This window comes from Ylistrum balloti, unplaced genomic scaffold (genome assembly GCF_031769215.1).
Source record: "Ylistrum balloti isolate Yb309-2 unplaced genomic scaffold, AGI_CSIRO_Ybal_v1 Utg369672, whole genome shotgun sequence".
NCBI classification, from domain to species: Eukaryota; Metazoa; Mollusca; class Bivalvia; order Pectinida; family Pectinidae; genus Ylistrum; species Ylistrum balloti.
In genome coordinates, this window is record NW_026781917.1 from 627587 (window position 1) to 641712 (window position 14126).

General features: G+C 33.4%; 2 protein-coding genes across 2 annotated transcripts; both read right to left on the reverse strand.

Annotated features, from left to right (window-relative positions):
* Positions 1–3593: 3593 nt before the first annotated feature.
* Positions 3594–5337, reverse strand: LOC132563157 (uncharacterized). The gene is made up of 3 exons (XM_060227918.1): positions 5258–5337; positions 4384–4464; positions 3594–3929 (listed from the first exon to the last, which is right to left on the reverse strand). The coding sequence occupies exons 1-3, from the start codon at positions 5300–5302 to the stop codon at positions 3648–3650; spliced, it is 408 nt and encodes a 135-aa protein (XP_060083901.1). The 5' UTR covers positions 5303–5337; the 3' UTR covers positions 3594–3647.
* A 554-nt stretch (positions 5338–5891) lies between these two features.
* On the reverse strand, positions 5892–12204 carry LOC132562362 (uncharacterized). The gene is made up of 4 exons (XM_060227107.1): positions 12035–12204; positions 7550–7714; positions 6486–6764; positions 5892–6108 (listed from the first exon to the last, which is right to left on the reverse strand). The coding sequence occupies exons 1-4, from the start codon at positions 12202–12204 to the stop codon at positions 5892–5894; spliced, it is 831 nt and encodes a 276-aa protein (XP_060083090.1).
* Positions 12205–14126: the final 1922 nt, after the last annotated feature.

Consider the following 14126-nt stretch of genomic DNA (forward strand, 5'->3'; position numbering starts at 1 on the left):
AATTTGCAGGTTTCTGTGTACATGAACGTGCATTCTAAATTTTCACGAAATAGTATTGCTGTTGTATAAAGCATTTCATTATCAATGACATTATATTCACATTTATACAAAATGACGTCCTGCATTTCTGTATTTCAGCTTCGTGTGCCATGCATCAAACATTTCATGAAGAACGTTCACGTCAGACCAATATTGGTGTAGCATGGTCGGAGTTAAGGGCTTACTCCATCCGAACAACCAACCAGACAAAGTACGACGTCAATCCTTATATTTATCATTAAAAGACAAAGCATGGGTGTTGAATATCGACCACCTCATTTATATTACGATATATAATATAACCGTATATTTTCTTTCAGGTGTGACCATGCAAAAGTAGAGAGGTTGATGTGTACGATGCCAACAGAAACAATTTCACAACGACATAATCACAATACCCTCTACTGGATTCGAGCATAAAAGTGACTTCTATAGAAACAAGAGCTTCAGTGAAACTGATTAATGTTCCTCGAAAAGAACTTTATTGGACCCAAAAAGCTACCAAATGGCAATAATTCTGTAATCAAGGGGGTTCGGGAAATGAATGTGATATGCGGTTCATCCACTGTATATGACGAATGTATACACCAAGTTCCATTGCACTAGCTTAGATAAGAGCAAAGTTGTGCTCTATACACAAAAATGTTTGACAAAGGGTAATAGTAATGTTGCAGGTTCACTAGACATCGCCTTGGTATGACCAATGCATACACTCAGTTTCTTGATCCTTGTGTAACCGGCGATACAAATAACCACGTCGTTCATTTGGCGTGAGTCTATATTGAATATGATCAAAAACTCCAATCAAACAAAATCTTCAGAAGTAGTTCGTGATTAGATGTTTTATATGTCACCATCACACCAACTAACACCACGTAAGGACAGTATCCATGAATTTTAAACAAATCAAAGATATTTCTATATTATCACAAGGAAATGTCAAAACTTTCCAGGACATGGTGTAATGAACCCAATCAAGTGCTATGATACAAGGTGATTTAACTCGATTATCAAGCATTAAGCGGAACGTTAATATATATATATATATATATATATATAGACCTGTTTTGTGGTGGTACGTGGAAAGAACTTTAAACCTGGCTCGCTTTAGTAAGCATGGAACACTCTTCCCAGGGTATGACACAAGCAAGTTACCTACGTTTACTCTGGTTTGAAGGAATTATGTGTCGTTTGCACACTTTTCGAGATTGCAAGTGGCGGACACCGTTAGTTGAATTTTAGTCCTCAACGTGCTCCGTAACCTGCATGCCACGTTTTAATTCGAATAGCGAACCAGTTCATAATAAACACATGCATCTGACGTTGTTCTTAAGTCATCAGATATATAGAAATTCCGAAATCTATCCATAGGGCTAGTGCACCTCTTAGTATAGATTTTTATTTTGGATTTTCACTGGTCGCCCAAAGGCTTCACTATTCAGGCCCTTAGCATCAATGATTAGACCTAGAAAGACAAAACAGTTGTATGATACAGTTTATTGTGTTGTTTGGCTCTACTCTATCGAAAGGCTTAAGTTGTATCAAAAGCTGCAGTTCATTTGTTGTTTGTACAATACACAAAGAAAAGCAAGGATAATTAGATATGTTTTATTTCAAACATAATTGTTCAGCACGCAATGCTAATCGAAGCGATGATAAAAATAGAGATTACTTAGCTGTTATATATATCTATAGCATTGAACTGTGAATTTTTATTAAAAATTAATTTGAGTGGGGCATCGTTTGTGGTTTAAAGGAAAGTGTTTCAAAATTGGTATCATTGTTTGAAAAAGTAATTATTATTATTACTTTGCGAATGAGTACATAAATACATAATGTGTTGTAATTTCATTAGCCAAGGATTTGTCCTCGACCCTTGGCAATGGCATTTTCTGACTGATTACAACAATTACACTTAATACACATTAGTATATAACCTGGATAATGTTGTCATTGATCCTGGATATAATATTGCTCCTAGTGGTTCTTGATTCCAAAGGAAAATTAGGGAAGAGTTGATATTCCAAACTCGTGTACATTTTTAGCTTACCGAAAGAAAAATGAAGCAAGGGTATGGGGTGGGGGACAATAGACAATTATAGAAGGAAACATTACCTTCAAACTGATAACAATACCACCTAAAGCTTTTTCAATGGCAGGAAGTATCCATTATGTATACAAGTATATTAACATTTTAACGCCGCTAATTACTCAATTTATTGGTAAATCTAACGTTTGTCGGGTTCGTCTGGTCTTGGCTTTCGGTACACTTGATATTCTCTGATCTAGTAAAGAAGATTATTAACAACACCAAGTTATGTAAGAAATTCAACTTAGAATGATACAACAAAACAGACATTACTGAACTCAGATACCCCTCGGGACAACAACTGAATCTGTTGGAGATTATTGGCAATTATTGGTGAATTCCGGTTAATATCAGATAAGTACAACTAAGCTTAAGTTACAACTAATACAACTAATTGTACAGAAGAGTACTAATAACACTGAAAACCACTCGCAAAACACGTTTTAGATCTTAATAAACTATCAATTCTCTAGATTTTACTTGTAGGGTCTAATTACATGCATATATACAGTAATGTAAGAAAGATCCAAATGGAAAACAAATATGGCGTTCTTCATTATAGCAGGCAATAAACTGATGTTGTACATTTTCCCATTATCATGAATTTGAAATCTATCGGGATAAAAGGCATGGCTTATTGATATTAGAAAACATTCTTCTTGATAAAGAATAGGATTCGGATTCGTATATTACATTAATTTAGAAAAATAAGCTATGAATAGGCGTCTAGGTAGCGAAAGTATATTAGATCGCGATAGTAACCGAACGTAATATGTCAGTGCCCCGAACGGACTAAGATGTACCAAACAGATTGATATATTTACAACTATACACTTCAACACTAGCTATACCGATTATGATGCGGACTGTAACTAATTCTATGTATATATTGGCGAGGTCATTACAACTAAAAGCTTTTTTAATGGGAGGCAGTATTCATGATGTATAAAAGCATATCAACAAATTGTTTGTTTCCATCTATATGTAGGAAAAGGAAAGCCGTCAGTGTCACTTTTAATGCAGGAAATATTCGAATCGAAAATTTTAATTCTGTACAATACTTATATAAAGGAACATTATAAAAATGTACGAATTTTAGCGGTGATATTGCTGTTATTCATAATAAAGATGTTGTTCGTAATTGTTTCTATATTGCATTCAAATTTGATTGCGTCAAAATGAATAAGGTTACATTAATATGCTTTGACAATGAACAAAATGCAATGACGTATTGTGGCATGGTTCAAAAGATACACATGTAGTTGCCGTTATTCATTAGATATATGAAAAGATATTGAATTATTGGGCTGGTAAACTCACCGTGAAAGACGAAACAGATGTGTGATGAAGTTGTATTAACTAGTTTGCTCTACTGATTCTAACTCTAAGTTTGTACTTTTCGCTTGTGTATCTTTTGTTAATTTTTTTCTAACTTCATAGCATTTACAACCAATAACAAGCTGATCATTAAATAACAGAAAAGGAAGTCAAAATGAATATACGGTCTGTTGATAAAATGTTAGAGAGCCTGAACGACCCCTTTTTTGAGAAGAGGGCCAAGGTTGTGTAATAGTACAGCCGGCCACACAACGTGGTTTAGTCGAGTTCCAGATTTTGTGTACAGATTAAACTTATCCCTATCTATGGTGCTTCCTTTTTCGCTTTGAGGCCAGTAGAGCTCCACCGGTGGGTCTTGTACCACCATAGTCCAACACAACGCGATGCACTCGGATACATACTCTGTCATAATAGCGTCCTGATGTTCGCCACCAGTGGGTTTTAAGAGGACAGGTAACAGATCCTAGAAAGAGAATGATACGTTAACAGTACCTCAAATCATTATCATGCCGTACATTTAACATTGATTACCAAGTTTCTAAACATGCGATATGAGCAAATTCCAAACAAATATCAGCGTTTTATTTATCAATTATCAAATGTTCGTTGAAATCAATCAATAGATGTGGTATCGTATCACTCCCAACAACAGATTCTATGCAAGCAAGTGGCATACTGAAAGCAAACCGGAAAAAATATAGAAAAAATGTGGTGATTGAAAAATGAATAGCACCCTTTAAGATAGCAAATAACCATCGTTTATGTTTTCTTGAATAATTATCAAACTTGGGTTTTGAGGTCGACAAAGGTTGTTATATGACTAGGCAGGGTAACTGAAAAGCTGATTCAAAGGTGTTTTATATAGAAAATAGGAAAACATTGCTACATTACAAATTATGTAAAAAGAAACAAAATACCTTAATTAGATATTGTTCAGCAAGATAAGCACATTCTTTCCGTGTATCTTTCAGTGTTTTCAGTTCAGCTGCAAATTTTGTCTGAAATAAATGACTGTTATCTTTTAATATCTCGCAAAGAATTTAAAAATCTCTAAATTAGCAACATGCAATAATACAAAGCATTACTGTTAAACCACCAAAAAATTATTATCACGTGAATCTCAATACTGCACTATATTAATATCGAATTATCAATTATATCACGAATTTTGTTTGCTGGCTAGATACATTTTGATATTTCTATGAAATATTGATATATATTTTCTTATTTCTTGAAGGAAATCTATGAAAAGACCAAAGTGGGAAGAATATGGAAAATGCTCCCTTTTAATGTGAAACATTAAACTGATTCCACGCCTTTCATGAAATAAAAATGTATTAACATATTTACGTTGTAATCATTTGTCATTTAACACTATGCAATCCATATTTTCCTAGCTTGATTAAAAAATATCACATAAAATATCTCACCCATATTTTAATTGATTACTTGAACTTACATGATAATCATACTCACGGGTACTGTAAAAATATATTGGTTCATTTACGAAAACAATTACGGTTAAGTTTTCATCAAGCGTGCTTTCACTACAATTTTGTAATTTTAAATACGCTCATAGGACTTAGCATTTTGATACGGACATCTATCGAAATTAAAGTATTAACTGGCTAACGTCACAGAAGAACTTCTATCAGATAACCAGCTATAGACTGACCGATGATAAAGAGTATTACCAAATTCTCAATTTTAGTTTGTTTTCGATCTTTCTTTTCTCATACAAATTTTAAAATGTGTTGTATGGACATCTGAAAAAGGTTTAACGTGGTTTACCTTGGTTTCATCAGGTTGAGACGAGACACCTTCACCAGTAGCCATGAAGACTATTTTCTGTAAATGCTGTAGCTGGCTGCAGGCTTTCTTAGAACAGAAGGTGAAACACTCCTGTTTGGTTAGAGATTATATCAGAAATAATGTATAATATATGACATGTACTTCAATACTATCAAATTGCAAATGATTTCAAGTAGCCGTTTGTATATGATCTTAATTGTCACAGCCCAAAAATATTTATATATATATATATAGCCTATGCGACTGGTGTAGTTACCGTTTGCGCAAAGTTGTTAAACTATGCACATATCTCGCTATTGCACTAATCAAATTCATTAACGAGGACTTAATGTCGTATATATTGTAGTAGATTTCTATTTTTCTCTGTACTCGCCGAGTCTGTATACAATACATATAGCATGCATGTGAGACTATGCCGCTACATTTAACTGCAAATTAGTAAACAAATAAGATAAAGAGATGTTAACATTTTGACTACGTTTTGTTGCCAATTGTGTCCAATTGCATTGACACAAAAATACAGTACCAAGCAGAATGTAGATTATTAATTCTATGTAAAATATGATGATATATATTACACTACCACAGAAGTAAGACAATGAAATCATAAATATCATAAATTGTTGACCTTTGCTAGAGTAGACAAGTGTTGTATTGCCAGTTCCTCTGACATCTGTTTGGATGTTTGCAAGTACTCTATTGCGTTGGTCCACTGGTTATCGTAAAGTTCCGAAAACTTGTCTGCCAATTTCTGTGGTCTATTTGGGTCAGTCAGATCTGTGACCTTGGGGTTATTGTCTGTCAGTTGTTTTCCAGCAATGCAGCTCATTCTAATAGAAAAATGCGTCAAAGGCAGATTTTAATAAGCATATATGTCTTATCATTAGTATTATTATTGCATTCTTAATGGCATTTCAAAACATAAAAGGTCATTAGGGCCATCAACCGGTAAAACACACAGTGAACATATATATCTAGATAATAAGAACAAAATTATGTTTAAAAAGGCATGGTTAAAATGTTTCTTATTTCTACATCAGCTGAATACACATTTTTTTTATTAATGTTCCATGTGAAATATTTTCAAAACAAATGTAGGGAGCTAGTTTCAATATCAGAATATATCATACGGATTTGAATACAATAGATGTATTGCTTAATATAAGATAACTCTAATGAAACATGAGATGTCTGGCGTCATTCTCACCTATTAATCCAATTGAGAGAGTTCTTTAAACTCTGATTTTCCGCTGCAGATTTTGTGAGAGATTTCTTTAAACTCTCAACTTCCTCTGTGGTTTTTGTGAGGTAATTCTTTAAACTCTCAATTTCGCCTTTCATATCACTGCATCGTGTTCTCAGATTTGAGATCTTCATTCGCACCTTTCCCATCTCTTCAGACTTCTTTATGATAAATTCTAAATCTGCTATTTCGCGTGCATGATTGTTGTTTATTACCAGTAGATCCTGACGTTCCCGTATTATTCTCAGAAATAAAATAACATTCTATCAAACTAAGAAAACCCATATATAAATCAGAAACCTAATAGTATGCATGCTTGTGCAGATAAATATATGTTACAGATATTCTTGTACAGATCAATACAATGTATATATACTAATACATATCAATACATTTTATAGATATTATTGTACAGATAAATACATTTGATATATATTCTTGTCTAGATCAATATATCTAATAGATCATCTTGTACAGATGGAAACCTTTAATAGATACTCTTGTCAAGATCAATACATTTTATAGATATATAGATATTTTTATACAGATACATACAATTAATAGATATTATTGTTCAGATCAATACATTTTATATATATTCATGTACAGACCAATACAATTAATATATATTTATATCAAATAGTATAATTTCCGCCGTCAACAATACAATCATCTATGAACTAAACTATGAACGTGAGACTTCTTACTCATTCCAAACTTTCTTACCACGAAAAATGCATCATCCATCATACCAAAATCGCCTAGACACACGTATACAAGTGTGGAATAGAATAAAATACGAGAAAGTTCAAACTCTTGTCAAAATAACGATTTTGTTGGTTAGTCTTTAAAGAAGAGAAAATGTTGTAGATATTAAGCATTCTTACCTAGTTTAAAACATGCTTGACTTTTAAAACTCACATATTTATTTATATATGTTTGCTTTCGATTATTTAACATATTTTATGAAACTTTGTATATAAAAAAATATATTTACAAGTATAGGTTCTGTTTGCTTCTTTTCTTACCTCTGATTACGTTCCCATATGCTTTTCGCGATCTCAATTGGACTCAGTGTAGATTGAGATGATTCTGTAAATTTTGGATCAGGTGGCATTGATTTCTCTAGGACGGGAGTTATATTCCGGTCAAGCCAGTGGAGCCATTTCAATGCACCATTTACTTCCGGGTCACTGATAGAAAACAATTTACAACAAGTAGAAAAAAACCTTTATTAAATATCAGTCATTGCAATACCCAAACACTTGTACTGTAACGTAGAAGCTTAGTTTAACTTTGCGGAATAAATTATCCTGGATGTCCATTTCATGCATGATTAAGATCTATTGATCATTCAACTATGCTAGTTCCTTACATTCCGTGTTACTATATTAAGACTAAGGTCAGTTATGACAACTCGTTGCTATTCGGCTATTGTATCAGTACCCTAATAGCAGTACAGAACATCAGATTAGGTTGTAAATTAAGAGTTCGAGTTGTGATATTGTCATCAGAATATTTATCAACTTTGTCACTTTCTTGATAAAGATTCACAAAACGGGCACAAGAAAACAATCACCTTCAATACAAACATAGGGTTAGATACTAAGAGAAATAATAATGATAGTAAAATAACTGCGTCATTCAGCTGTTTTATTATTCTAAATCAACAATAATGATGCTAAAAGGCTTTAATTATGAAATCTATGAGGCGACTGATGGAAAACAAGATAAATCGAAGTAAATGTAAAAAACCGAATGGGGATCCAATTAATTCAATATTTGTGTATATTTTGGACCATATCACTATTTGAACGAGAATTTTAAATGTGCCTTGCAGATTACTACAAACATCGCGGACGCCAATGGCTACCACTGTAACCTTGGAAACTTCATTTCCTGCCAATGTGAAGGTTGAATATGATCAAATAACTACCCGTTTATGTTTTCTCTGTCCACTGGTGACAAACTCTCTAGAAATGTACACAGTGTCGTGATATCAGAACATAGGTGCAGAATTTGATCAAGCTGTTTTTCAGATTCTCTATGTTTACCAGGTTGGCAGCAATTGGACGTTTGTCCACCAAGAGATTCCACGTGCTTGTGTAGACTCGTTCTGACGTCGGTAAGATTTCTAAAATAACAATGGTCACTATTAACGACTCACAGCACTACGTTATTTACAGGTAAATCAAAACTAGATTAAATGTGGAAGTAATCGTGTATTTGTGCATGCTTGAAAAATACGACGACGGTTGTATTTCAGCATATGCTTTTTAAATGTCACTTTTAGAAACACAGATAATTGTTGAAGTCAGTGATTTTATTTGTTGAAACAAACAAGTCTATTTTCTTTATATATTCATCGAAGTGTAAAACTGTAATTTCCTAGGAGTAATTATTCTGACTCGCGTCATCAGGCACAATTCGTCGTACCGTCGACGTCGGGTATACACAGCTTTTATAGACAAAACAAACGGTTAAAAACTCGATAGTCTGAATTTGCTCTAAGTGATTTAGGATAAAAATAGTACACAGTAAGTGTCTTAAAACACAAGTTGTATTTTGGCTCGGGGCAGAAAAAACAAAAGTAACCGGCTAATACTGTCTTTCTTCACACTCGCCAAAATACAGCTTATATGTATAGACACTAACCACATATTCTCTATAAATGTTTGTCTTTATATAGATGTAAAATAATCCTTTGATACATGAAATAATAAATGACATATACATAATCACGTCTAACTATGTAATGGAGACACATTAATTAAGTTATCTGTCTATCCTCATTTTGATAGATAAATTTGCACTGTAATTATCTTTGTGTACAAAGGTATTACAATGTGTGTGGCGATTTAGTTTAAAATATCATACCTTATAATATCATGTTTTTTTCTTTTCCCTATTGATTTCACATCTTCCGTCATGTTGGATGATATGACTGAAAAAGGAAGTAAATTTAAATCTATACCAGGAATCTTGTAACGAAATGTACACCAACAAAGAGATCGAATATATCATAATAAAGAATAGCATTGGAATAATCACCACCGTATATACATGTACTGTGTAATAATTGGCGATAATTTGTGTATAGTGTACTTGAAAATCACGAACATTAAAATTAATATGGGAGGACAGTCAAGACTTTGTATATAATGTACCCTATACCAATATATCAGGGAACCAGCAGATTGTACGCTGAACCGTTTAAAAACTGCCCCATAAATAAGCCTTCAGTGTGAGGTAACATGATCGATAACAAACCTTCGGTTTGCTCGACCAGAAATGACAGTGTTGCAGTAATGCAAACCGAAAGTAGACCTATGTATAACAACACTGTTTGAAATTATTACCATATTTTTAACTAAAAACTGTTAGCAGCAGTATAATATACTATGGATATTTCACGATTGTTTGTTCTATTTTACAAATAAATAAAGCTTACCCTGTATGTTCCGGCCAGCTTTTTCTTCTCCTTGGTTGCTAAACTTCCTGGTTGTATCATTGAACTATATATAAAGTTGTTATCTGCTTGCTGTTATAAATAACACTGTGTCAAGTGAACAAACGCTTAAAATACAACACTAATAGATAAAGATAAAAACAGTAATATTTCAAAGAGTTCTTGGGATAAGATATCTTCCGAGATGTACAATTATTTCGATATTTTATTTGAAGAATGCAATCAGATTATGTGCATAAAGGAATCGATGACGTAAAACTTTACATATACTATATATTTGAGTTAGATTTATAGAGAACAACGTAAAGTATATATATATATATATATATTCTGAACCGTGCCACTATTCGAATGAATGAATAAATAATAATAAGAATCTGAAATGGTTGAAGAGTTTTCATGAAGGTTGAAGAATTTTCCAGAAGGTTGAAGAGTTTACATCAAGGCTGAAGAGTTTATATGATGGTTGAAGAGTTTACATGATGGTTGAAGTGTTTACATCATGGTTGAAGAGGTTACATGATGGTTGAATAGTTTACATGATGGTTGAAGAGTTGCATGATGGTTGAAGAGTTTACATGATGGTTGAATAGTAATCGGTCGAAATAAAATAACTCGAACAGGGACTGCATGAAAAACTTACAAAAGTTGTAACATTGGACTTTTATTAAAGTGTCTAAAGTGTCTCTTAACCATCGACACAAACGATAATACACGTATTCCATTAGGTTTAAGTACACGGATATCTTAAATTTTGTATGAGATTTCTGGTAAATACTTACAACCTTTACTATAGTGATTTTCACTCGTACACAGCCTGCTCGCCTACTACAGAATAGTTTTTTTTGTGGGATTACTATTTTCATGTCGATGTCAGTGATTACGGGTGACAACGGAGATAAATATAGGTGCTAGTGGAATTATCTTGTAAATTCACAAAGACTTGTATATTATTTCTGTAAAACCACGAAATTTTACATCAACGAAAATGTATATTTTAAAGTACATGGTTTTGTTAAAATGATATTCAAATCAATTTTTTCTATGAGTTTGTGAAAATAAAACATGACTTTCAAATTCATAGTTACAAGTGAATTTGCTTGGATTAGGTTTAGTGCTAGTTCATTTATCTTCTTATTCTTTCCGCTGTTAAAAACACAGAGTCACCGCGATATCTGTGGCAATAGCTCTCAATTTACCCACCATCATTTTTGAAAGTTACTGGGCTGAAATCGAGCAATTTGTAGAAAAACATGGAATAATCATTAGTCTGTCCTTAGATTTGATGATTGGGTTATTGATATCATTATTGCTTATTGATTTGTGTTAGAAATGTATAATCATAAGGTTAACAGTGACGCAATCATTTTACTATGTGACAAAACAAAAGGGAAATGTGCTTTTCTTCCAAACCTGATTCAAACAGCCTTAATCAAGACAAAATAAAGATAGAATGTAAGATATCTACATATATCGTCCATGTGCAAGTTATGTTTACAACTGATGACCAAAACAATCAACTACACCAATACATTTGACCACTACTGGTGGCACTATTACAGTATTCAATGACAACAATAAAATCCGTATATTTCTTTATCAGACCACAAGATGCACTGACAAACATCACAAGTTCAACAAACATCAGTGTTCAGGATGATTTCTATCGGAAGACCCTAAAAAGTTCGATTATGTAACCAATGTGCCGAGATCGCATAAATGAATGACGTCACTATACTATGATCTCCTCTCATTCATGGATGGTGCTACGAATCTGTAATGAAGAAAAAGGTAATATTAAAACCGGAGCATGTACTAAAGTTGAGGTACATTGGATCTTCAATGGGACATTCTCGGACATCATCATTCTTAAAACTATAAATACTGTCAGGATGTTTCTAACCATACTTGTCATGCGCCAGCGCATACTTACACTCCGTCGGGAGTCTTGTACTTATACATGAAGAAGAGGACTCCTTTCTTCCGTTCCAAATGTGACCATTTTGCAATTGTTTTGCAATCATTTATATTTGTACCAACCTACTGAGGCACCGGGTACCAATGATTGATCTGACGCTGGATACAAAGTGGAAACAGCACCATGTGCTTCTCTTCGAACTGGTGACAAAATTTCCTTTCCATGTAGAAGTCATCTCGGGACAGCTCCTTGGTTAGCACCATGGATAACTCGAGTCCATAGCTGAACATTTCCATTGCTTTTGTCCGCTCGGCGAAATTGGCTTTGTCCCTCTTCTGGGATCCAGAGGGCTTCCACAAGAATCTCCGTCAAGCCTGACAAGGAACAGTTCCGCAGTGAGGATACCGTGAAAGACCTAAACGAACAATATCTTCCATTTTGAAGACTATCAAAGACCAACGACCAAAACCGGTGAATTTTACAAATTAATATGCTTGGTTACAGCAAGACTCACTTTTATTTTAATCCAAAATAACCAAAAAGAACTCAAAGAGCTATCACACTAAATAATTCCATATTTCAGCAAAAAAATGGTCAGTAGAATAAGTTTTTTAAAGCGACTCCGCTCTTCTACCTGCTGAACTCCGCCCTTGTGACAAAAGGAGACAGGCCAACCAGCCCTGCTTAACTTGTTTCCCTTCCCCTAAGGACACTTCTAACTATTTTGGTCAAACTTCGCCCATTCGTTCATGACTAGTAGCATTTGTTGCTAAAAGAGTAAACGGATAATGGACAGCGTATTATTGTATAAGCTCCCTGGTCCTTCGGACAACTAACATTTAATTATCGATATTACTTACTTAGTTCTCCGTTCCTTGAACTTAGGAAATGTGATCGACAAGGCTTGTTTGGCTCTGTTTCCAAGCGACGGCACAAACCCGAAAAACATGGTCAGAAGTACACACATAAAGGTATAGAAAACTTCGTGTCCGATTCGCTGTAATGGATAAAACATGACTATTTCAAAACAAGGTTTGGATATGAATAGACACTTTTTCATCCTCTTAAAAAGCAAATCTAGTAATTGGTAAATTGTGGAACAAGTGCTAAAACGAAACACATAGATAGTAACACAGGGACTTGACACAAATTATTAAAAGTGATAAGAACCTGTGTACACAAAAACGTGTGAAACATACACAGAAAATAAGGGGATTATTTCAGATAGAGATCACTTTTGTTTGTTTGTGCTTTTTTGTGGGTTTTTTTTTTTTTTTTTTTTATTTATCTTTTTTTCGTGAATCTTATTGCTGATTGTTGATGAGAATAATTGTAAACAAAGTATTTTCCTTCAGGCTTTTGATATTACCTCGAACTTATAGCACAAAAGACATAAAAACATATCTAAATAACAACAGTGTTGACGTGTTCAGCAAATAATTATGGTGTGCAATCATTGCCAAGATCAAATCCACTGGCGCTGGGCATACTTTCTTGATTTCGTTGGCGGTGGCATAATGATATATTATTCTTCACATATCCAGACTCGGGCTCCACGCTACACTATTGAAGAAACAACATAATGATGAAGTGTATACTGAGATTTAAGGACAACATATTTTTTATTCTTAAAGTAACTTAAATGTGCCAATATTATTAACTGCTTCGCAATTAAAAGAGATGTGTAACAAAACATACAGATTATACCATATATTTACTATGATATATATAGTTTATAGAATATGGACTATTGGTAACTGTAATAGATCTGTACTCCGCCCTTCTACTGGTGCTCTCAGCTGTGACATTACTTCAATAGTATAGTAAATGTCTTGTACTTGATAAACCTAAGACATAACAAATAAAATGATGTAAAACATAAGCGTTTTCATTTCTTCTTCAGATGTTTTACAGATGTAAATAGATACGGATTGTGACTTCATGAATACCTTTAATAGTGACGTCATATTGACACGGGAGATAATATCATGCTTTGGTGATTTCAGGAAAGACTATTAAGTTTAGGACTAAATACTTTTATAAAATATTTTTCTTTTTCTTTTCTTGCAAAATGGCTTTCTGTTCAAACTTTACAGAATGAAAATATTTGAAAGTTCTTTTTCCCACACATATCTAAATGTTCGCTTGACACCATTTTAAAGTGTAGGAATATTATTTTCAATAGTCCTTGTGATTTAATATGACTGTTTTTCAGTTT